Raw genomic sequence first — 26,903 nt, 5'->3', positions numbered from 1 at the left:
CCGGTGGAAAATTCGGGATAAAACATTCGGGGCTAGATTAAAAACACCCGGGGCTCGAGCCCCGAATGAATAGCCTTAGCGACGCCCCTGGGATACACCCTGTCCCCCAACCTGCAATGCTACATGATTAAAAAAGTGTGAAAAATTTTACTATGCAGAGTGCAATCTTCACTGTGGGTGTAAACTGTGGGATCTCAGATTGATGTATACATTGATTAGGGAGAGGCGTAATGTATTGATGTGCTAGTTCTGCAAAGAACATAGTCAGATAAACAAAGTATAACTGTACTGACCAAGCCCTGTACTGAACATCAGATTTATATTGAGTGAATGCTATTCTCATTCCCCTAGTCAAAATTGTTCATGCTTTTACCTGTAAGATCACTCATTTACATAGCTAATAGAAAGTAAGGTTGCTGGTACTAGTTATCAATGCCATAGTTGTATTTTGCTGCATGTCAGTGAGAGGAGACAGGATTTCTCGCCTGTAAAGAGCCAGACTGGCCTATCAGCCTCCACCTTGTCTCCTTCCAACTTGTGTTGACTCGCAGTGATCCTTCTTTCAAAGGGGACAAGTGGAGCCAATCCATGGCAGCTAAATGGCTCACACATTATGGTCTACAACAATTTATGGCTCTTTTAGGGCATTTTTCTCCTCATTTTGCCTTATGTGAACCAGCCAATTGTCCCCACAAGGTCAAAACTGTCAGATATTCTTATAGTTGGGAGAACATTTGGTCCCCACCAAGATAAATGCCCACACACACACACACACACATACACACACATTTAATGTTGTAAGACAGCACCCCTCTGGGTGCCCACAGCAGACGTTCCCTTCACACCGAGTTCAGCAGCCATGCACAAGCACACTGAGCTGTCAAGCGAGCAGCACACATTTCCCCCACAGGACTGCTTTACAGATTGCAGCACTATATGCTATAGAATGCAGAATATACAAATAAGACAGTATATGTGCTTACTATTTTGATCAGGGGAAACAGAATGATCACAGCTTACTGCATATATATATATATATATATATATATATATATATATATATATATATATATATATATATATATACATATATATATATATATATTCGTAGTGATTAATGATCTCACTACACTACAAGAGTATAGAATGTCCAAATGTTTTGAGTCTTAATAATCTGCTTCATGACAGAATGTAGGCTGTAGGAGCTGTATCTTTTTTTCTTTTTTTTTTGAGATCATCTTTGCAGATCATGACTAAAGGTAGCAGGAAAAGTGAGAGACATTGTAAAAGACAGCATTACTCAGGAGATGTGAAATGACTTTGTTTAGTTTCTTTATGCCTCTGAGACTAGGAGGTGGAGGCATGTGAGAGATAGAGCTGTGTGTTTGTCCATTCTCATTAGTGTAATGTGGATTTATTCAGAATTATCACTGTAACCAACAGAGAAACTGATTAGATTTTGGAACTGATCCAAACAGGGTCAAGGTCACAGCAAGGTTAAATATAATTGATTGAAGAGCACTTTATTAGGAACACATACAACTCATTCATGTAATTATCTATTCAGCCAATCAGGTTGGAGCAGTGCAATGTATAAAATCATGTAGATACTGACCATCAGCTTTGTAAAATTTTTGATTGTTGGAGTCAGATGGGCTGGTTTGAGTATTTCTGTAACTGTTGCATTTCATGCAAATCAGTCAAGAGTTTACTCAGAATGGTGCAACAAAGGAAAACAGTTCTGTAGACAGAATTTTTTTTTTTTTTTTGGATGAAAGAGGTCATGGGTGATGGCCAGATGGGTTTGAGGTGATAAAATGTAATTCAACTTGTATAGTGCTTTTTACAATGGACAAAAATGCTACAGTAACTCAGATATATACCCTTCTGTATAATTGTGGTGAGCAGAAAAGCATCTCAGAATGCACAAAACCTCAAGGAGCAGAAGACCACATCACGCTCCACTTCTGTCAGCCAGTAAACAATACAGTAGGCACAGGCTCATTAAAACTGGACAGTTGAAGACTGGAAACAGCCTGCTCTGATGAATCCTGAGGTCTGTTGAGGTGCACAGATGGTAAGATCAGAATTTAGCAACATTATTCCATGGACCCAACCTGCCTTGTGTCAACAGTGCAGGCTGCTAGATTTGGTACAATGCTGTGGGGAAAGTTTTTTGGCATTTTGGGGCTTGTTAATAGCAATAAATCAACACTTAATCAATACAACAGACTAGTGCGTTGTTGCTGGCCATGTGGATACCTTTATAGCCACAACTGACCGGCTTTCTAATGGCTACATCCAGCATGATAATGTCATAAAGCAAAAGTTGTCTCAAACTGGATTCATCAAGTTTAGAATTCATCAGAGACCTTCAGTCACTGGATTTGAATTCAGAAGAGCACCTTTGGGATGTGGTAGAAAAGGAGATTCACAGCATGAAAGTACTTTATGAGCTCTGTTGATGATCAAATCACTGCAAATTCATTGCCACAGCAGAAACATTACAAGACCCACTAAAACTAGTTAGGAATTAAGACCTACTGCAACTTAGGATATTCTTAAAAGCTGTAATCAATGTTACTGTCTTCTAAACACAGATAAAGCCATAGCACACAAGTTAAGTCATCATATTAAAATGACCAATGACACTATATTTTTTAATTTAAACTATCAAAGAATCTCATCTTTTTTATGGTGCATCTCACACCTTGCTGAGATTTAAATGCTTGTTAGTATGAATTAGCTATTAGTAGGTTTACCCCTGCCTTTTGCCCAATGTGCCCTGGTATAGGCTCCAGCAGACCCCCTTGACCCTAATTTGGAATAAAGCGGGTATAAACAATGGATGGGTGGATAGCTCTTAGTATATACAACCGAGTTGTAAATTGAGAAAAGGTCTCTTGTGTCCAACGAAAATAGGGGTTTGTATGTATATTTGTCTTTTAGGGGGGACCGGTGTGTCCCTTAGGGCTAAAGTGTGTTCAGATGTGCTTGGCATTTATCAGAGAGTTTGTTTGACTGTTGCTGTGTCCCAAAGAGAATAGAGTGTGATGGTGGTGTGTGCGTGTGTGCGTGTGTGTGTGTGTGTGTGTGTGTGTATGTGTGTGTGTGTGTGTCCATGTTTCCCTTGGGAAATAACTGTTCACATGTATGTGTGTGTGCATGTGTGTGTTTTTCTGGCAGAAATGCAGTTTACCTGCCTATGTATATATGAAGAGTGTGATCACCTAAGAGTGTTTTTTTGTGCCTCAGTCGCAGCTTCGCTTCCATGGCAACCGGATTCATCATGACATCACTGTCTCTGAGTGAGTCACACTGTGCAGGTTGCTGTACACAGCGGTGTGTGTAAGAGAAAGACACGGACAAACAGCGAGATGCAACACTGCATGATTCATGATACATGAGACTTAATATGAGCCGTCATGCCTTTCGATATACAGATATGAACAGACAGAACAGAACACTGGACGTCCTGCAGAAATTCAGTAGACACCCACAATTTTATTCATCTATGTACCAAAAATAACACATCTTTGTTTGGGGAACTTTACAGTTACAATATTGAAAAGCAAAATGTTAACAGAATTGAAAAGATATGAAGAGAACACAGCACATGAATATATTATTAAAAGTGTATTGCACAACTGGTTCGTAATTATTCCCTTTGATGCTTTATAATCTGGGATGTACGTGAACATAACAGAATCTTGTGAAGCTGTGAAATGATTGTAACAGAGACTCATAGTGGATGTAGTGAAACTGTGTATCTCTAATACAAATACCACATTCATTAGAGCTGTACAATCTTATTTGAATCATGATCATGCTTTCATCATTTTTTGCCTTCCTCAATTAAGCATTCAATTTTTTTTTACCTGTTTTAATAATATAATGCAATATATACAAATTAATGAATACAGAAATCTAATAAATAATCTGAAAGGATCCCCACCCCTTTTTTTCTGATACCATATAATGATATGAACAGGTCAATTGTATTCCTAAATTGGATAAACTGGATGATAATTGAGATTTCAGTACTGATCAAATTAAAATGATGATCAATTTAGCTGATATTGTGCAACTCTAATATTCATGGTATAATCCACATCATTTCTACATTCAACAGCAAGAACTTAAATCAAGCTTCCATCAGATGTGATAAATGTGGTAATGAAATGCAAAAGGAAAATATATCCCAGTTATATTAACAGTGTCAAATGATGTACAGGTAGCTGTGACTTTATGAGCTCTACTGGAGAATCAACTGCAAATTCATTACCATTACATCATCTACTAAAGCCACTTAGTTAAAAGGGTTTTAAGCCACTGTTGAGAAGCTGGAATCTACGTGACTTTCCTCTACGTACAAGCTAGAATAAAATCGCCACTGACACGAATTTGCAATTTAGACTAACGCAAGCTTAGTGTGAAAATAATGGCAGATATTAAATAAAATACAGGGGGCGAGGGGAGGGGGAATCTCTATTTTCTCTAAGCTCAATAAGTATCAGAAATCATGTTCTATTATTGTTTTATTTATTCATTTATTTGTTTATTTTGCTCCATTATGTTGTTGTATGTAAGAGGAAGCTGGAAAATCTCAGCACTTTAGTCTCCACACTACTCCCTACTGAAAAAAATGGTAAATATTTCACCACTAAGTGGCAGTATAAAACAAGAAGTATTTGCCTCTACGTAGTGCAACAATATTCTCCTAAGTATTGCAGCGTGAATATTGCGGAAACACAGAGTTTTCGACTTCCGAATGCGTTCACGTTGACTATACCAGAGGGGGAAAAAGAGCAAAAGACATTTGGACAATATTAATACAATTACGATTATTTATCTGCTAAGGCTGTACACTGAGGCACACGAAAATGATTATATGTCATCAGGACGGCAGAGAAAGATAGCTCTGATTAGAAAACCAGTAAGAACAGTGACGACCACACCAGCAACAACAAACATCACTTTAATACTCTTAAAACTGGTGTGGACAGCTACTAGAACAGAAAATCCGAGACTGAGGCCATTGTTTCCCAAAACCACATTCATTCAACCACACACACACACACACACACACACACACACACGCACACACATGTATACATACAAACTACTACAGACATATGTATACACACGTTTGCACATACAAATCCTCACATTTCCACTTTTTCACGCTTTCACACATTGACACAGACTGATATCCTATACAGTGTGTATTTTTGTGTTTAAACACAAATGCAGCAGTGTTGTAATATGAAAGTAGGTCTCATGAAACATTTACATTTCACTAGTTACATATACATATATTCTAATAGTTAAGGCTAGCAAAATTCCTTTTTGATATGTGAGAGTGACCCCCAAGTGTGAGACAATAATTATTCATTATTTCAAACCTTGATGTTTAACTCGGATAGAAGTTTCAAGCTGTATTTTGTCATCGCAGCTGATGAATCAGTCTCAAATAAGGGATAGTAGTTTATGGTGGTATGTCTTATATCCATCATAATTACAACACTGCACAAGCTTTTATCTCCTTTGGGCCATATTCAGAGTTGGAGGATTTAGTTAAAAAATATGTTGATATTGAGGATACATGAGGATAATGTTCGGTATTAGTTAGTTAGCTGTTTAATAGGATTTTCTGGATAACACATTTAGATTATTAAAATGACCTGTGTTTTATGAGTAGAAGTGCTGGGGTTTTCAACAGTGCCAGGGGTTTTTAACAGTGCCAGAACCACAGCCTTTAAACACAACTGCTTGCTTTTAAACTTAACAAATTCAGCAGATAAGAAGATAAAAAAACAACAACATAGAAATCAAATGATAATTTGATCATATTTTCTTCCTTTTGTTGCCAGCTACAATATGCAAAATAAAAATATGCAAATAAAACAAAATGCTTATAAATGAATGAAAAAATGGCAGCAGAAGTCTAAATTACAAATGTATTGTTTCATGAATAATCCATGTTGTCATTTTCACATTAATTTGGCAAATTTGGTTTAATTTAACAATATGGTTCCTCGCATCATTACACAGCAAATTATAAAATAGCACTTGTATCACCGCATGCTTTTAATTTCAGATATAATTAAATAAATTTGTTCATCCCGTGCATGCCATATGCAAACATAACGTGCCCACAGTTTGAAGGATAAGCTGACTGAACACTCATCTTTTACGTATAGGCTTATTTCATTATTATTTAATTCAGTCTTTGGGTTAAGTCTCGATTAAGAGTAATGTCTCCAGTTTGGAAGCTGTTTTCTCTGATATCATTCAAGGTTTTTGTTTTAATGTACTTAGAGCCAGAAACTGAAATTTCAGTCTGACGTATAGTGGCTACATCAAATTATCAGCCAGTGATGCTGGACTTAATACTGCTCCTCGTTCATGCTGACATTGCATGAGAAAATTGGCTTAAGTTCAAGGTCAGAATTGCACGTACTTGAGACGTGCCTTTGGTTTTGGCCGCACGCCTCCCATGCAACTATCTGAGTTGTGAGCAAATCTGTAGTTATATTTGAGCTTTGAATGCCGGTGTGCGCATTTTTGGTATTAGACCCTCACTATGTGCGTTTAACTCAACTCTGAATATGGTCCTTTATCTGTGTTTACTGGTTAAAAAAATCTATTGGCTGTTTGATGTTTAGACGTAGACAAAATTTAAAGGAGACAAATACCTTAAGAATACAGAGCTGCCCCAGTTTTGCAGAAATGTTCACTAAATTTGCATGGTTTCTACTGTTTATCAAAATTCCAATGGTCAGGAGTATTACATATTAAAATGGCCTTTTTAAATAATGTTGTATGTTCTTCAGTATCTTTTAGGCTGGGACCTGAAAGCCACAATGGCATGGTACAATTGTCTAACAAGCAGTGAGGTTCACTGCATGACCAACGATGCAGGCTTTCATCACTCCCCATTGAAATTCTCTAATCTGTCCCAAAACCTGTTAACTCTCACAATTCTACTGCAATCTACTATATGTACATGGTGTTATAATTCTACTCTTACTAACCTACTTCTGTCTTAATGTCTGTACATGTTGCTTCATAGCTCCTGCTCTATACCTACACCCTCCTACCCTCTCTCACCCTCTCTTTCCTCTTCATCCCTTACTTCTGCATGTCACATTGCAGTAGGAGGACGATGGAAGGATCGCTTTTGGCTGCCTCTTTGAACTCCTCCAGTGTGATCTCATCATTATGATCTTTGTCCATCTTGCTGAAGATCTTGTCCACACGCTGCTGAGGTGTCAAGCCATCTTCGTTCATGCGCATCATAATCACTGTGCCAACCATTTTATAAATCGCCTGAGACAAATAACACAAAGGTGATGCAGATAAAATGACGACAAAATTAGGTTCAAGCATAAATATCCCTTACAAAAATGCTAATGAACTAGCTTGATCAAGTCAGAGTGTAGAATAAAAGTCCTACCTCTATAATTTCAAGCATCTCCATGCGTGTAATCTTGCCATCTCCATCCAAGTCATACATGTTGAAGGCCCAGTTGAGTTTCTGCTCAAAGCTTCCTCGAGAGGTGATGGACAGGGCACAGATGAACTCCCTGAAGTCAATAGTGCCGTCGCCATTTTTGTCAAAGGTGCGAAAGGCATGCTGAGCAAATTTGGAGGCATCACCATAGGGGAAGAACTGTAACATATGACAATATCGCTATGAGTCACTTTGGTTGAAATATTAGCTGGCATATAATAGTCTGGAACAAACAACCTCTTTAGTGAGTTCAGAAAGTAATCAAGGTCTTCTCTTATATAACACATTTGTCATACATTTTTACTCAGTGAAAATGTATCATTTATCGTTTTTCTATATGGTCTTTTAAATTACAAATTTAAAAACATGAAATGCCCCAAATTGCAACCATTGAAACTTGGGGATCTACAGTAATTCTAGATAATTTAACCTCAATTTGACAAACCATGGTAACTGTGAATAGAGTAACAGCAAGTACAAAAGCATACACCTGAAAGCTTTGCTAATGGGATCATAATTTATGGGAAAAACACCATCCTGGTTTAATGGAGCTATTTGACCAAAAGCACTTACCTTGACATAAAGCTGCTGAAACTCTTCCAGGTTAAGGATACCAGAGGGACAGTCCTTCAAGAAGCCTTTATACCACTGCTTTAACTCTGCTTCATTGAACTCTGTATTCTTGGTCAGGTCATCCAGAACCTCTGGAGCAAGCTTGCTGTTGTGTTTTCCCATGTTTAGTAGCCTGTCTATGGACAGAAATAGAGAGGTAATAATAGCTATTAATATCTGTGGGGTTATTACAAGAGCATGGTCACAACATTTTAAGAAATCTATAGTTATGGTAGTTGATAACCATTATTTATTCTGCTTTTAAATTTACTCGACACATTTGGGTCATGGCAAAATTTCTTGAGAAATAGTGATTAGTCTATATAATTTAGATTAGCGTTTTCTAAAGCCTTTCTGATCCTTTAGACACCTATAAACATGTCTATTCAACCTGGTACTGACATTATGTCTTACAACGTGACACATATCTGCCCACCTAGAAGCCTGAGATATATTTGGCAAGCCCACATTTCTATAAGCTTTAAAAATGGTTATTTGGGTACACGTGAAAAATGGGGTGCCACTGTAATGAGTCATTACCTGGACTCTTAGCTTATTAAAGTTGATTAAATATTTAAAAGGTCTAAATACTTGACGAGGAGCTATAATGGCTAAACGCATCAGCGGTTATGCACCAGAGCTGCTGGAGCCTAGTCGCCCACAGCACATTTCTCTCCTCATGACAGGAGGCCATTTATGTGTGATCATGATGACTAATCAGAGGTAAGCATTCATCTCCATCCCCATTCTTTCACCACTACTTGCTCTATTCTGCTCACTCTCTCTCTTTGACCTTTTTTGGAATTCTCAGGTAATTTCTGCTCCTCTAGGCAACACACCCATTCGCAGGCTTTAGACAGGAAGCTTTAATTGAACATCTGAGCAGTTAATGAACTTTAAAACTAATGGCATAGGATTCATGATACTTTTCAGACAATGAAATGATTCACGTTCATATTAAATGCATTTAAAGTATTCTAGTACATTTTGGAAGTGTATGCTAGCCAGTGTTAATCACCACCCTCAAAGCACCATAAACAATATGCAAAGGTCATCAAAGGATACCTAATGTGAATAATAATTACATTACACACACTTTTACCTCCTCACTTTCTCTATGAAGCAACTGAGTAACTGTTTACGGGACCTAGCTCCACAGTACATATATATATATACACTATATTGCCAAAAGTATTCGCTCACCCATCCAAATAATCAGAATCAGGTGTTCCAATCACTTCCATGGCCACAGGTGTATAAAATCAAGCACCTAGGCATGCAGACTGTTTTTACAAACATTTGTGAAAGAATGGGTCGCTCTCAGGAGCTCAGTGAATTCCAGCGTGGAACTGTGATAGGATGCCACCTGTGCAACAAATCCAGTCGTGAAATTTCCTCGCTCCTAAATATTCCACAGTCAACTGTCAGCTATATTATAAGAAAGTGGAAGTGTTTGGGAATGACAGCAACTCAGCCACGAAGTGGTAGGCCACGTAAACTGACGGAGCGGGGTCAGCAGATGCTGAGGCGCATAGTGCGAAGAGGTCGCCAACTTTCCGCAGAGTCAATCGCTACAGACCTCCAAACTTCATGTGGCCTTCAGATTAGCTCAAGAACAGCTTCATGGAATGGGTTTCCATGGCCGAGCAGCTGCATCCAAGCCACACATCACCAAGTGCAATGCAAAGTGTCGGATGCAGTGGTGTAAAGCTGTTATAGCTGCAAAGGGTGGACCAAAGTCATATTGAACCCTATGGATTAGGAATGGGATGTCACTTAAGTTCATATGCGAGTCAAGGCAGGTGAACTTTTGGCAATATAGTGTATATATATATATATATATATATATTGGTCCACCCTTTGCAGCTATAACATCTTCAACTCTTCTGGGAAGGCTGTCCACAAGGTTTAGGAGTGTGTTTATAGGAATTTTTGACCATTCTTCTAGAAGCGCATTTGTGAGGTCACACACTGATGTTGGACGAGAAGGCCTGGCTCTCAGTCTCCGCTCTAATTCATCCCAAAGGTGTTCTATCGGGTTGAGGTCAGGACTCTGTGCAGGCCAGGCAAGTTCATCCACACCAGACTCTGTCATCCATGTCTTTATGGACCTTGCTTTGTGCACTGGTGCACAGTCATGTTGGAAGAGGAAGGGCCAGCTCCAAACTGTTCCCACAAAGTTGGGAGCATGGAATTGTCCAAAATGTCTTGGTATGCTGAAGCATTCAGTGATCCTTTCACTGGAACTAAGGGGCCAAGGCCAGCTCCTAAAAAACAACCCCACACCATAATTCCCCCTCCACCAAACTTTACACTTGGCACAATGCAGTCAGACAAGTACCGTTCTCCTGGTAACCGCCAAACCCAGACTCGTCCATCAGATTGCCAGATGGAGAAGTGCGATTCGTCACTCCAGAAAACACGTCTCCACTGCACTAGAGTCCAGTGGCGGCGTGCTTTACACCACTGCATCCGACACTTTGCATTGCACTTGGTGATGTATGGCTTGGATGCAGCTGCTCGGCCATGGAAACCCATTCCATGAAGCTCTCTGCGCACTGTTCTTGAGCTAATCTGAAGGCCACATGAAGTTTGGAGGTCTGTAGCGATTGACTCTGCAGAAAGTTGGCGACCTCTTCGCACTATGCGCCTCAGCATCCGCTGACCCCGCTCCGTCAGTTTACGTGGCCTACCACTTCGTGGCTGAGTTGCTGTCGTTCCCAAACACTTCCACGTTCTTATAATACAGCTGACAGTTGACTGTGGAATATTTAGGAGCGAGCAAATTTCACGACTGGATTTGTTGCACAGGTGGCATCCTATCACAGTTCCACGCTGGAATTCACTGAGCTCCTGAGAGCGACCCATTCTTTCACAAATGTTTGTAAAAACAGTCTGCATGCCTAGGTGCTTGATTTTATACACCTGTGGCCATGGAAGTGATTGGAACACCTGATTCTGATTATTTGGATGGGTGAGCGAATACTTTTGGCAATATAGTGTATATATATATATATATATATATATATATATATATATATATATATATATATATATATATATATATATATATATATAATTATATGCATTTCTGTTCAGGTTAAAAGTAAGTAACCCAATTAATCATTAATCACCTTTAGCAGCACTTTTGCATTGTTTTTATTGTATTGTATTGTATTGTAATGCTTATTGACCATTCTTAAATACATTAATTTATTTTATTGACAGTTGATAGAATTTATGTTGCATAGCTCTCCTTAGGCCCTGCAATGATACACTTGGAGGTGAAGTATGGAATTTGACTTATTCAGTTTTCTCCCTTTTGGCCACTCTGTAGTAATTCTGTGGCTCACTTGGGATCATTGTCTTGTTGCATGACCCAGTTTCCCTCAACCTGAGCAAAGCATTGTGACCAGAGAGATCCACTTTGGTCTTATCCGGACATCACTCTAGAAATGCTGAGATTTAAGCAAACATAACTTTAGCAAACAAATATAACATAACTTATAACCGTAATCATTGTAGAAATCTGGATTTCAAATTGTGTGAAATGGCTTTCCTAGATGGTCTTTTCTTTTCGGCCTGGTGAAAAACTTAAACATTTCACACAACCAAACTGCTTTAAAGTTCTGCTTTCATTTTGGTGCTCACACATTCTCATGATCGGCTAATCAACTCCTGGATGCTAATCTCCCTGTTAATTGCTACAGAAGCAGTAAGAGTGCTTAATATTACCAACATCACTTCTGCAAATTGGCTGATGTGTTGCTAAACAAAGCAAAACATAATGCAATATGTCAGCTGCTCTGTGCTACATAATAATAGAATTATTTCATTTTTAGTACCACATGCAGACTGTGTGATCTTTATATAGAATAGTTACATACTCTTTCCCCCAATGGAAACAAAAAAAACACCTTCATTTTTAAATAAAGATTAAACTGTTGTATGTTAAGGGAAATTACAGTCAGTGAGGTTTCATATAAGATTTAATCTAATGCAGGGTCTTTTATATCAGAGCCCAGATCTGGTTGGTGATAGAACTGTGGAGAAACATGTTACCTTATTAACATATCTGAATAAATTCATCAGCCAATTGCCCAGAGCTTTATGGACTACATTTGTGGAATTAGAAAAGGCAAAAATGGCTAAAATAAGGGCTATAAAAAGGGTTCCCAAAAGGGCTTTATTTTTTTTATTGTGGATCTAATCAACACCTGCTGAAGTCTACTACAATTGTTCACTATAGTTAGCTAAAGAATCCACTTACAGGAGTGTGATTACAATTAAAGTACTGCTATAAAGGGATAGTAATCAGACCACTCTACTAGAGCTCATCCACCATGAAGGAGCAGCAATCTCTAGTGATAACAACTACTGTAGGTACAAGCACTAAGCATCTCAGTGTAGTGTGCCACTACAAGCTCTACTTAGCATCAAAGGCCTTAGCAGAAATTTTTTGTTTTTTTAATTTTTTACTTCAAATTGAAAAAAGATGTATTTTCTGAGACCTATACATTGGTCTAAAGGTTACATGGTTGCTTACATCCCTGTACAGATGTTCCAAGGTGAAAAGTCTCTCTTTTTTTGTTGTTCCTGCCACATCCGTGCCTCTTTCATGGCAAAACCTCAATCTTTGACATATAAATATGCCATATTTGCCTTCTAAACTATGGCCATCACTACAAGTGCATTGTAATATATAAAAGGAACACCACACAATTTATTTTAACAAGGCAGTATTTAAATATAGATCCTCCTGTGACAGCAGTTCAAAAGTACTAAAAGAAACCATGCTCAAGCAGAAATGATAAGGGTTGTCTCTGATGTCAGGCCACTTTCATGTATTTCTCTATGAATGTTAGCAACTGACACAGGATAATCATAGGTAGTCGGGGAATCGCTCCAGAGATTTGGGGTTCTAAGGATGATGAGAAAATAAGTTGGTGACACAGGCAGCACCACAGAATTGAACAAAAATGATGGTAAAACAGACATTGTGATCCAAAACACTGTGATCCAAAACTCACAGCTCTCTCTGAACTCTCTTCTGTAGTGTAGTGTAGTGTAGTGTAGAGTGTTCTAGAAAGATGTTCATCACTTCTTTTGGAATAACCAACAATGCCACATTCTGCAGTGGGTCTTTGTTCATTTCCAATTTTTCAATCAGTGCAGTCTTTCATTAAGACATTTTTTTCAATTTACTTTTACTTTCTTACTTACAAGAGAAAATCCTTTAAAACTCATAAATACTTGCTGCACTAAACAGTATGACCTTCTGGCCAAATTGCTTGAACATATTTTTATTTGTAGTAAAACTCCTTGTATTTAGTTATGCTTGTGCCACCAGCTTTATTTCCTGTCATTCTTAAGATCACAATCCCTTGCTCTGATCCCCAACACGCTATGCTATGATTGTTCTGGGGGTTTGCCAACATTTACATAGTTCTCTCTGCAAAAGCTGTGCAGAATGATATACAGTAAATGAGGCCTGACAGCAGGTATGTCCCTTATCCTCTTTGGCTTGTACAGGATTCCTGTTTGCAGAGATTTAATAAGGAGTGGTAGTTAAGGATCTCTACCTTGTAACCATCAAATAATCTGGGTTATCCACAGTTATCTAGATTTTAACATTGGAATAGTGTACAAAAACAAGTACTATGAGAACATCTGTATCCCTTATGGATGAAATAATGCCCAGATTGTTTAATCTTTTATTAATTAGAATCTTAGAGCCTTAACACAAAGGTAGTAACTAGTTTACATAGATGACAATTTCCTTGAGGTCCTCAACTCTCTCCAATTGTCTACCAAATAAATATAAATAAAAATGAACTCATTTGTTCTAATATATTACATAAATTGCATTCTGAGTCCAAGCAAAAATGACAACAACCTTAAAAAAATATTATTTTCAGAAATTCTTTTCTTGGCTCTCTTGGCATCAGATGCAAATTGATCTTGATGGTGCTGCTTAGTGTGAACAGATGCAGGACAGCAGAGCTGCTTTGGCAGATCAATTTGGAACACATGATAATAAATGTTGGTCCAGTTACCAGTACGACTGTCATCTGGCCAACATAATATCATGGAATGGAAGCATGCAGCTATATAAATAAATATTTCTTGTTTAAATCCATTGGTTTAAAAGACAACATGTGCAATGGCAGTACTGAACTGTGAGACATTTTAAACCATGGATTGCCAAACTAGGGGTCATGACCTCTTATGAGGTCGCATGATTTAAAAGTGAGGCGATGAGAGGATTTCATTTTTTGCTTTATTCATCTATTTTACAAATGAATATGAGGAATATCACTCTAACTATGAAGGACTTTTGTGGGCTACAATTTTCAACTCCTACTAAAAGCCACATTTAAATTACAAGTGTTTTTGCTGTTTTATTCCCTTTCACTATCCTGACATGCTGTGCTGGTATAGGTTCAAAAAGCAGATAATATCTCCATCCATCTACTTCAGCAACATCTGACTCTGACTCAGTGGAACAACCAGAAAACCAATACAAATATATATGTAAACATTTATTAAAAATGGATTTAAAGAGAGTACCAACATATGTCTTCGCATGCATTAAATATGATCATTTATGTTACATATACACTACCAGTCAAAAGTTTGGACATATCTTTTAATTCCATGGTCTTTCCTGATGTTTATTTCTTTCTACATTGTAAAACAATGCTGAAGGCAGCCAAAATACACAATGATGTCCTTTGAACAGTTGATATTGAGATATGTCTGCTACTGATGCTCTGTAAAGCCTTCATAACGGCTCTAATCTGAGGTGCTGTTAATTGGTGATTTCTGAGGCTGGTCACTCTAAATGAACTTCTCCTCTGCAGCAGAGGTCAGTTTTGGTCTTGCTTTACTGGGATGGTCTTCATGTGAACCAGTTTCATCATGGTGCTGGATGGGTTTTGCAAATGCACTTGACAATACTGTTCTTGAAAGAACTATTCCAGAACACCTGACCTTCCTGTCTTAAAATAACAACTGACTGTTTTTTGTTGTCATTACATATGGATTACTTAAGTCCATGTGTGTTATTTTATAGTTTTGAAATCTCCAGTATTGTTCTAGAATGTAGAAAATAAATCCCTAAACAAAAAACATTGAATTAAAAGGTGTGTCCAAACTTTTGACTGGTAGTGTATGCTGCTGATTATAAAATGTTCCAATGCTACAACAACTCCCATATTATAAATCTAGAAAAAAAAAAATGCAGTGTTGCCCATGCTTGGAGTAGCAAAAATATATAATGTCCATTTCGGGCTGTTTGCCTAAAAAACCCGGTTGGGAAAACCCTCAGTTCATAACAAAGAAAAAAGTATTAGGTTTATGAGAGAACAGTTTAAACCCCCAATCAAATAATATACACCATATTTTTATATATCTTAGAAAAGTTTCAAATGTTCCATGAGACAATTAACCTAGCACCACTCCAGTGACAGGGTATCACTTACATCCTGAAATGTAAAGGCCAATAACTTTTTTTCCCCCAAAAGTGAAGTAATAGTTCAAAAAGACACTTTATTATAATTGATGGCTCTGTATCAGCACCAAAGTTCTCTCTTTTAAAGTCCTAGCTGTTTCTGTCCAAGCAGACTAAGCTGGGTTTTTGACATGGTTTCCTCTTGCAATTTCCTACCCCATTTCTTTTTATGGTTTGTTTTATTTTAAGACTGCTATCCATATACTGAATTCTTAATCTGGTTCAGTGGTTACTAAATTATGTCCTCGGTTTCATTAAATCCTCTTTGGAGTTATAACTTGTTACAATAAAACTGGATGTCAACCTATTTGACATTAATGTGTACTAACAGATTTCCAGATAGATTTCTTTATAAATGCTTTTGAAAAAAGCAAACCTATAACAATATCATATCATTCTAAATCAATATGGTGTGCAATGCATCATTTCTTCTTCTGATTTATGACTATATCAAATAAGACATTAGTTTTTGCTAGAACATGGCATTGATCAGTATAAGAACCAAGCCAGACTGGAAGGATGCCATAAATATCTCCACAGTGGGGGTGTAGTTGTCTGTGTACAAGCTTTTCATATTTTGGACATAAATAGAAAGGCAGTAAAGCAGGTTTTAACATCTATAGGATCACCTGGAGAGAGGATCTCATTCTTCTCTTTAATTAAGTCAACGGTGGCTAAACCTGCGGCTCCCACTTATCAATTTAATGGTGGTGGCTATTGCTTTCATTTATTATTAGATTTATTAAGTCAATGAAATTTGGGTGCTATTATTGGAAAAGGTGAGAGGTTGTGCTGCAATAATGAGAGCTATTGATCAGATATGAGACTCATAGACATAAACATCTTAAGCACAGAAAGTATCACTTATGTAGATTCTTGTGGTCTGAGAAGAGATTAATGAAGAGCTACTTAACCTTATCTAACTGAAAAAAAATGTTAAGGGTCAAGGACAGATTTGTTGGACAGCATAAACTAAATCTAAATAGATTTTAAGCCTAAACATTTCAGAAATGATCTAGACCCCTACCATTAAAGCTAAGATCAAGCCTAAGCACAGAAGCCAGTCAAGGCAGAAAACCCCACCACGGCTGGTATAAAGCTTGGATTCGGCTCTGCAATGGATTCACTAGGTATGATTACATGCGGCCATTTTAATCTATTCAATTGTGAAAATAATGTGTATATGTAACCTAAATATAGCCAACCAATTAAAACATTCATGCTCATGTGCCTTACATATGTACTGAACAAAATTTCTGTGTGAACGTAAAACATAAATGAAGATATGCACCACTCCACTGCCCATGAGCTCAAAGTATTTTTAATCCAACTGAGAAAATAGTCAAGCATTTACATGCCTATTTTTATTCCTGTTTAACAGATTATTTCAGATCTACAGCACCCCTTTCTGGATCGAGCTCAGTCGGATCCATTTTGTTTACATGAGAACATTTCAATCTGATTGAGCTATCAATCTGATCACTAATGGATTATTCAGATGTATGTAAACGTTAGATTAATGGGAGCATGGCCTTCTATGCACATGATTAAACAAATACAATTATAGGATAGATATACAACATAGAAAAAAATATATGAAAATTGTGAGTAAGATTAAGAGGCATGGTGTGACTAGTCAGCGAAGGAAAATGTTAAATAATTAAAATAACATTGAAAGGAAACAAAGAAATCATGCCATTTTATAATCTCTATTTCTAAAGGTTGATGGCTATCGGTTGTTAAGACTGGATTATTGATTTCTTGGAAAGTGACACAAATCCAGACATTCTGGAAGACTTGGACAAATTGAGAACCAAAGCAACGGACTAATAGGACGAAAGGTCAAGAATATACATCACTGCAGAGAGACAGAGGAGTAGACCTGGGTCCACAGTTGTGAGACCACAACTTGTATAAAACCGCCATAGGGAAACACAAATCTCCAACACTTAGAACATCATATAGGATCTTCCAGTCGAGAGTTCTCCAGGTTCTTAAAGCTGCATTAAACTCATATGCCAATGACAGTTTATCAAGCTTTCATAGCATCACTGTTACACTTTTTCCCTCCATCTCTCTCTGATCATTGTCACTCAGATAGATTGATAGACCACAGCTGGCAGGCTGCTGGTCTCTGTGATGTCTTTGACATTCCAGCCACGTCTGCCTCGTCCTTTTAAGAGCTGCTGAATGAGATCTGGAACTCTGGACTCTGCAGTGGGACATTGCAGTGGATTAATTCCAACACACAAAGGACACAGAGACCGAGACCGAGAAATGTGAAGAACAGATCAGAAAAAGGAAGAAAGAGACATTTTTGTCATCTGTGAGGAACTCTGAGCTAGTCACTGAGTATGATTGAAAAATAAAAGTCAAGATGACTCAGTTTGCAGATTTTTATAGAATTTAATCTGAAGAATGAGATCCAGCTAGCTTTGAAATGAATATCTGGGGCAGAGCGAGATGTAAAAGACTCAATTTTGACATATTCAATTGCTGCTGTTGCATCTTTACCACCAAAATGGGACATTCCAAAGTAACCTTGTCTGTGGTAATGCAGTCTACGTTTAACTACTCCTGTTCCTTTGCCATGAAAAAGTACAATGACATCAGTATCAGTACAAATACTACAGCTACACTTACCTATTATATCATTAGCCTGTACGTACAAGTTAAGTGTTGCAAGTGTTCCTTTTAACTATTCAACCAGCATTTCAAAGATTACTCAACAATTAGTCTTTCATAGTGAAAGCAAACTGATTCAGAAAATCGCTATTTTGATAAACAACAGCAAAGTATGCATCAAACTGATCGCAAATTACATTTCCAACTTTAAAGCATTGTATTCTACATTGTCAGTTTTGCCACAGCCATCTGGCCTGAGGCCAAGGGAGCAAAATCTCTAAGTGGCTGGGATGTCATACGCTCTCTTTCCTGTCAATCACAGTGACACTAGATAATCGTGGCCATTTGTGAGCTCACGTTTGTGGTAGAGGGCAGATAGTCCTTTCCCTGGAGTGTGTTAGATTGCCCTGTGATTCAGCTTGGGCAGCAGCTCACAAAAGATGTGTTTGGTTTGCTTCACATGTCTCAGAGGAAGCATATGTTAGCCTTCAGCCTTCCCAGTCTTATAACTGGGGAGAGCTGACAGATGGATGGAGATTGGCAGGTGACCAAATTTGGGAGAATTTGATGTAAATCTGCCTTGCTCTTTTTATACTGCATACAGTGAGGGAAAAAATTATTTGATCCCCTGCTGATTTTGTATGTTTGCCCACTGACAAAGAAATGATCAGTCTGTAATTTTAATGGTAGGTGTATTTGAACAGTGAGACGCAGAATAACAACAAAAAAAATCCAGAAAAACGCATTTCAGAAAAGTTCTACATTGATTTGCATTTTAATGAGTGAAATAAGTATTTGATCCCCTATCAGTCAGAAAGATTTCTGGCTCCCAGGCGTCTTTTATACAGGTAACGAGCTGAGATTACAGTAGGAGCACTCTCGGGGAGTGCTCTTAATCTCAACTGGTTAACTGTATGAAAGACACCAGTCCACAGAAGGAAGCAATCAATCAGATTCCAAACTCTCCATCATGGCCAAGACCAAAGAGCTGTCCATGGATGTCAGGGACAAGATTGTAGACCTACACAAGGCTGGAATGAGCTACAAGACCATCGCCAAGCAGCTTGGTGAGAAGGTGACAACAGTTGGTGCGATTATTCCCAAATGGAAGAAACACAAAAGGACTGTCAATCTTCCTCGGCCTGGGGCTCCATGCAAGATCTCACCTCATGGAGTTTCAATGATCATGAGAACGGCGAGGAATCAGCCCAGAATTACACTGGAGGATCTCAAGGCAGCTGGGACCGTAGTCACCAAGAAAACAATTACGCCGTGAAAGACTGAAATCCAGTAGCGCCCGCAAGGTCCCCCTGCTAAAGAAAGCACATGTACAGGCTCATCTGAAGTTTGCCAGTGAACATCTGAATGATTCAGAGGAGAACTGGGTGAAAGTGTTGTGGTCAAATGAGACCAAAATCCAGCTCTTTGGCATCAACTCAATTCGCCGTGTTTGGAGATGGAAGAATGTTGCCTGTGACTCCAAGAAGACCATCCCCACCGTCAAACATGGAGGTGGAAACATTATGCTTTGGGGCTGTTTTTCTGCTAAGGGGACAGGACAACCGCACCACATAAAAAGGGACGATGGACGGAGCCATGTACCGTCAAATCTTGAGTGAGAACCTCATTCCCTCAGCCAGGGCACTGAAAATGGGTCATGGATGGATATTCCAGTCTGACAATGACCCAAAACACACGGCCAAGGCAACAAAGGAGTGGTTCAAAAAGAAGCACATTAAGGTCCTATAGTGGCCTAGCCAGTCTCCAGACATTAATCCTATAGAAAATCTGTGGAGGGAGCTGAAGGGTCAGCCACAAAAACTTAATGACTTGGAGAGGATCTGCAAAGAGGAGTGGGCCCAAATTCCTTGAGATGTGAGATGTGTGCAAACCTGGTGGCCAACTACAAGAAATGTCTGATGTCTGTGATTGCCAACAAGGGTTTGCCACCAAGTACTAAGTCATGTTTTGCAAAGGGGTCAAATACTTATTTCACTCAATAAAATGCAAATCAATGTATAACTTTTTTGAAATGTGTTTTTCTGGATTTTTTTGTTGTTATTCTGTCTCTCACTGTTCAGATAAACCTACCATTAAAATTACAGACTGATCATTTCTTTGTCAGTGGGCAAACATACAAAATCAGCAGGGGATCAAATAATTTTTTCCCTCACTGTACTAGAGACAGTTGATTATTTGCATGTTTCCTGGTCTGCATTGTATGATTTAAGGTTTAAGACAAGAAGAACTAGAAGAAGTTGACATGAAAACAACTTGAAAGCTCTGGCTAGTGGAAAAAATTTAACAAGCATTCAGACCACAGCGTAGCACTGTTAATGTGTTAAACTGCTGCATTCATTTAGTATGCACTAAATAGCAAGTATGTGCTATTAATAAGTAGGAAGTGGAATGTCAGTGGTTAAGGTGTTGGACTACTGATCTGAACTACTGGTTGTGAGTTCAAATTCAAATTTCAACGACATTGTTCTTGATTTGCAAATTGTGTAGATGTGTGTTTTATCGCCCATTGGTAGATCATCAATTAAAATCACAATAAATGTTACTAAAATGTCTGCTTATTTTTGAAGCCGTTTAAGAAAATGAAAGTAAAATGGGGTGAAATAATAATAAATAAGCTTGATTTCTAGGTGAACTACGACAATCGGCTGGAACATGCAGTATATTCAAAAGTATGGCAATATGTGAAATTTCTGAAGGAACTTTCCCTTGAATGTAGCTCAATTACAGGTGAGTCATTAAATTCCTCACTGACACATAAGGCATAACAACCAGTAGTGGGCATAAATAATGCAGCTGTTGAGCACTAAAGGTCAACCATGCTTATCTAGAGGCATAGAGGCAGATCCATAACTGTCAGACACCATCATCATCCACTGGAAGTGCTTTTGTGTGCTGCCTGGGGGTGACAGACCCAATACAAAAGACGCTTCTAAATAATGCATGACTGGGTCCAGGTGAAAGAATAGATTTTTATATTTCTTCTGACTAATAACAATAATAATGGCTGTTAATTATCATTTTATTTTGTGCATGCCCAGTGCATTTTAGCTCTTTTGTATGTCTCTAAATCTACGTTTCATACAAAAACTGAGGCCTCCAAAGCAGATTTGTAGCTTTTTCTAGTTTCAAATGATGTAAGCCTGTAACTGAAAAAAAACCCTCAGGTTCATACAAGGCCACTACAAGAGATTACTAACCATGTATGTCTCATTGATGAAAATTTGTGGCTAATACAAAACAAAACACGCCTAGTCTCTGCCTTGTTGGCATTACCCAGGTCCTGCTGCACCATTTTAAATGAGAACCTATGAAACAGGTGTTGTTTCTATAGCAAAATTAAGCTCAAGTGGCAGCGCCAAAGGTAAATAAGGAAACTCTCTCTGATGATACCAGGTCATTGTACTAGTGCATCTCTACATCCCTTACTGTACTGCATGCACTCATTTGTATTTCTAATGCGGTGCTCTGTTCTAAGGATAAATCAGATTTAAGGATGTGTTGGAGATCCCTTTAAAACTCAAAGGCCTTGTTTATCTTTCCTGAGACTGTTATTTTACGTTCTTTTTTGTTGACTCAAAACTTCAAATTTGTCTTATTGGTACAGTATCTTAGACACATAGGGAAAAAAACAAGGCATTCTCCACCTGCTCATGAGGATATCCTTGCATCAACAGCCCAGACCCCCAAGGGTGACAACTGGTACTGAAGCTTCCCGTTTTACCCTTGGGATTGTAGGTAATGAGGAAAACTTTCAGCTTATGTTGCATGATGGAGAAATGCAAATTTCTTGAATGTAAAGGGTAGCTGATAATGGATGATCAGACCAACAAAACCAAACCAGGATAGTCGGACTGTTTATAACAGCCTGTACTTCATAATTAGTTAAATTAAACCACTAACCTGAGGGCTTGCATAACATCCATGATTTCATAACATCTCAGTGAACAGGTGGGTTGCACCTGATGACTAAAATGCCTTCTGGCAAAGAGTTCAGACTCAGAGACCTTAGTAATGTAATTAGGACTTAATCAAAATTTAATATTCAAACCACTACATATTCATAGTACCATTGTACTGCATTTGGATCCTGTTTTATCTTAGGCTTGACAATCAATCAATAAATAAAGCAATTACAATACTTGGAGTTCCTTTATTTTTTATTGAACATTTATTTGCCTAACCTTTTTAAAGCTGTTGAGACATATATCATCTAGTAACATTGCTGGTGGACATATGTAACAATTATGATTGATTTGCACAAGACATAGGACAGTCTTAATGATGGTCATCATGCTAAATGCTCCAAGCATACAATGCACATCTCCTATTTTTAGTATAAAGTGCTTATTATGTTCATTATTATATTCACTAGCTGTAGTGCTTGTAGCCACACAAATTGCACTTGATCCTTAGTAGGTCACATGCCCATAATAATCATGGTAGCTTTACTTAAACTCACTGATAAATAAAAATTCCCTGTCACTTCTCTGTCGAGTCCTTTTAAATGTTGTCAATATTTTCTTTCTGCATTTTAAACAAGGACAATTTGGATTTGCTGGGAGATGATAAAAAAGAGTGTGTCCTGGATCGTCAATAAGAGAATTGAAAAACGCTATTTGTCAATTTGTTTGGGTTATATATTGCCTACGTTATTATTATTATTATATATATTGCCTAGTTATTACTACTGGTCATTTTATAGTGTACATCATTTCCAGACCCATGCATGTGCAGTCTGTAAAAAAAAAAGACATAAATGTATTGATTCAGATGGGACCAAATTTCCAAATACCAAATAAATACATTATACCACCTCCCCATATAAAATTAATCAAATCTGAATAGTGCTTAATCTATATGACTACGCACTAGAACAGCTAGAGGTTGAGTGCCTTACTTGGAGGTCTGAAGAAATAGCCATCAGATTCAATATCTGAAGCAATAGCCAAGTTCTCTTGAACCTTCCTAGGAGACTACTTAAAAAATGAGCTCTGGCACTCATAAAGCTGATTAAAGTCAATGATAAGTAGGTGATTTTTGTCTATATAAAATAAAATTATCAGTGAAATTGTCCTTGTCCCATCATCAAATCATTTCCTGTTAAAGATCAAATGCTGTAAATAGAAGGACAGCTGAAAGCCACCTACTGGTTTAGTGGAAATACCACCTGGCTTAGTAGCATATCAGTGGAAATTCATGCCAGCAGCAAGTTTGGCAAGGTGTGATGTGTAATTTTATTTCTCTGTATTAGCTGTGTCAACCTGTATTTTCCAGATTCTGTCAGATCCAAGTACTCTAACATTAGGGTGAGCATGAGGAACAATGTCTCTGTGATGTCCAAACATGGCCTGCAGCATCATGCAATGACTCGAGCTGCTAAATGTGTTTGACAGCATCTTGCTCATTATAGCACTACGCTCATTTCTCATTCACATTCAGAACAGACAGCGGTGCAAAGCAAGCAAAAATAATCTCCAGGTTCTACTAGACAAGAACAACACAATACCAACAGACATCTGTTGGAAGCAAGAAAAACAAAACTGTCCTTTGCTCATTTTTCTTTTATCCATGCATGCTTTCTTGTTTTCTGTGCATTGAGTTCCCTTGAGGTGTGTTGATTAGTTGTGATGAGGAGCCAGTGACTGTCCACAGCTTTTTGAGTTCAGCCATTTTGGAACTGCCATCCATCTCCATGAGAAACAGAGCATGTGGGCAATCGATCAAACGGCTCTGCGTGCACAATTTGATACACCTGGCGCTGCCTGGCTGCTTTTGTCTAGGACAAAATAGAATACTGACAGTGGCCATGTGTTTCCTTGAATGGGATTTCTTTTTATTTTTTTTATTTTTTTCATTTTTTTTTTTGCATGGATGAGATTCAGTCAGGGACGTAGACTAGGGAGGATGTTGGGATAAAGGGATACTGAGTTTAGGCTCCCTGCCTATCACCTGTCCTCAGTCACCAGCAACACAGTGCCAGAATACACTGGAGAAAAAAGAAACTTGCATGTGATTTATCTAACAGAAGAAGGGCTGAAATGTAGGAATAATGGAAATAACGTGGTGTGTCCATATCAATTAGAGTTCAAAGATTTTTTTGAACACGATGAACTCAGTCCAACTATGTTAACATTGTTTCACATCACATTCACAGTCATCCAAATCACTTTTTAAAGACTGAAGTATATTACAGAAACTTTGACAACCAATTATCAGTCTAGTGAACCTTAAACTGCTGTTTAGATAGGGACACTTGGGCACCTTGGTCTCTTACACAACTACAAGACATTTCAAAAACCATTTCTAAAAATCCTTGTTATATGATGATCCTGTGATTCTTCTTGGAGTTTCTCTGTGGTCAGAGTTTATCTGTCTGGTCAGCATAATATCCATGTCGCTCTCTACTTTCACCCAACACAGTTATTTATTTACTCTGTATCACTGCATGCCTGAGTGGCTCAATAAAACTTGTCTCACATAAAACCTGACACTGTAACAACTCTATCCAGTATCAGTTTACTAATGAGAGGAGGATGAAAGATGTTATGCAGCGTATCTCACTGCAGTCATATTGGATAGGTGCTCACAGCTTTGTCTTAGTGGCAGCTTCAGTCACTCTCTGCCAACAAGATACACATCTGCCCATGCACAGGGTAAATAAACCACTTATACACTCTTCTGTCCTACAAGTCGTACAACAGTCCACAGGTGCACTTGAACACACACACACACGCAATAGGACGCAAACACACATACATTTCAACATGCTGAACAGAACCACACTCATGCAGAGCAACACAACACCGCAGTCAGGAATTAGACAGAATTAGACATGCATTTTAATGATCTGGAGACCATTACAGCTGCGACTGGGTTGTTTGTGGTGCCTAAAAAACCTACAAGGACACATTTTCATATTTAAATAGGAATACAGAAATGTTGTCTGCAGGCTTTCATATCATTAAACAATAAGCAAAAACAGCTGTCTCAGTAATTTTCTACAAAAAAGTGACTGTTGACAACAGGAAGAAAAATTATACATTTATTATAAGAGGGAATAAACATAAATAAGTTGATTGATAGAGGTGTTCTCTTTAACGTTTTGATACTTATTACGATATTACGCACACAGGTTTATATATATATATATATATATATATATATATATATATATATATATATATATATATATATATATATATATAAACAACCTAGCAGAGCTGAAAGTAGACGCATGGATGACTCACCCAAATGTTTGCGGTGAGGTAACGCTGTGTTTCGTGTGTGTGTGTCCGCAAAGTGTTCCTGTAAACGGCCAAACGCGTGAACGGCGCTCGGCGGGGGAACCGTACAGAATCGCGGAGCCGCACGCGCGCAGACGCTTCTCCTTCTTTCAGCCGGGCGCAATGAATGGAGCGCGCGCATCTCCCTGGCTACCATATTTGCATAGGTAACACCCAAAGCCTACTCTGATTGGTCAGAATTCAAGGCCCGGCGACTGGCTAAATATTGTGCGAATGTGATTCGATAATCCGTAATGTCAATCAAAAGAAGCTTCCAAAAGCGTGCGGCGCGTCTAAACAGACCGCCATGCGGATCAAGAGCAGAAGACGTGTCCAGATGTGTTAGATATTTACATCACACTGATCCAGGAACAGGCACAGAGTAATAATATCAATCAGTTTGGTTCTGAAGAGATAATAAACTCTTGTGAGACTGGGAAGGTTGTAACTCTAACTTAATTCCACTTAAACCAACTAAAATATGAACAAAAATCATGTTTTGTGTGCTACAGGGTAATTTCATTTAGGCTGCTTTACAGTTAGTAAATGTGTAAATAATTATAAAGCAAAACAGAAGAGATATTTTAACTCAGTAGCATGTGAGCGATTAGACTGGGCAGTGAGTTCTTTCAGAGGTGTGATTATCATAATTTGTGATAATAACCAAATCAGAAAAGGCAGTAACATCAGTATACACCGATCAGGCATAACATTATGAGCACTGAGAGGTGAAGTGAACAACACTGATTATCTTCTCATCATGTGTAAACTGTTAGTGGGTGGGATATATTAGGCAGCAAGAGAACATTTTGTCCTAAACGTTGATGTGTTAGAAGCAGGAAAAATGGGCAGGTGTAAGGATTTGAGCGAGTTTGACAAGGACCAAATTGTGAAGGCTAGACGACTGGATCAGAGCATCTCCACAACTGCAGCTCTTGTGGAGGTGTTCCCGGTCTGCAGTGGTCAGTATCTATCAAAAGTGGTCCAAGGAAGGAAGAGCGGTGAACTAGCCACAGGGTCATGGGCGGCCAAGACTCACTGATGCATGTGGAGAGCAAAGGCTGGCCCGTGTGTTCCAATCCAACAGACGAGCTACTGTTGCTCAAATTGCTGAAGAAGTTAATGCTGGTTCTGATAGAAAGGTGTCAGAATATACAGTGCATGATGGGTCAGGGCTGTTTTGGCAGCAAAAAGGGGATCAACACTTGCCTTGTCTCAAATTGCACGTTTCACAATTCTGAAATGCTACACATTGTAGTATGAGGTTGTTGTTGGTGGTGGTGATTTTGGTGGTTAGTTATTTATTTATTTATTTTTTGTTTATTTATTTTTT

The 26,903-nt window shown here is 38.3% G+C and overlaps 1 protein-coding gene across 1 annotated transcript; it reads right to left on the bottom strand.

The window, feature by feature from the left end:
• Positions 1–3,484: 3,484 nt before the first annotated feature.
• On the bottom strand, positions 3,485–25,706 carry hpcal4 (hippocalcin like 4). The gene is made up of 4 exons (XM_058377257.1): positions 25,535–25,706; positions 8,090–8,265; positions 7,460–7,675; positions 3,485–7,332 (listed from the first exon to the last, which is right to left on the bottom strand). The coding sequence occupies exons 2-4, from the start codon at positions 8,249–8,251 to the stop codon at positions 7,135–7,137; spliced, it is 576 nt and encodes a 191-aa protein (XP_058233240.1). The 5' UTR covers positions 8,252–8,265; positions 25,535–25,706; the 3' UTR covers positions 3,485–7,134.
• Between the last annotated feature and the right edge of the window lie 1,197 nt (positions 25,707–26,903).

This window comes from Hemibagrus wyckioides, linkage group LG24 (assembly GCF_019097595.1).
Source record: "Hemibagrus wyckioides isolate EC202008001 linkage group LG24, SWU_Hwy_1.0, whole genome shotgun sequence".
NCBI classification, from domain to species: domain Eukaryota; kingdom Metazoa; phylum Chordata; class Actinopteri; order Siluriformes; family Bagridae; genus Hemibagrus; species Hemibagrus wyckioides.
This window is presented reverse-complemented; position numbering and strand designations above follow the sequence as displayed.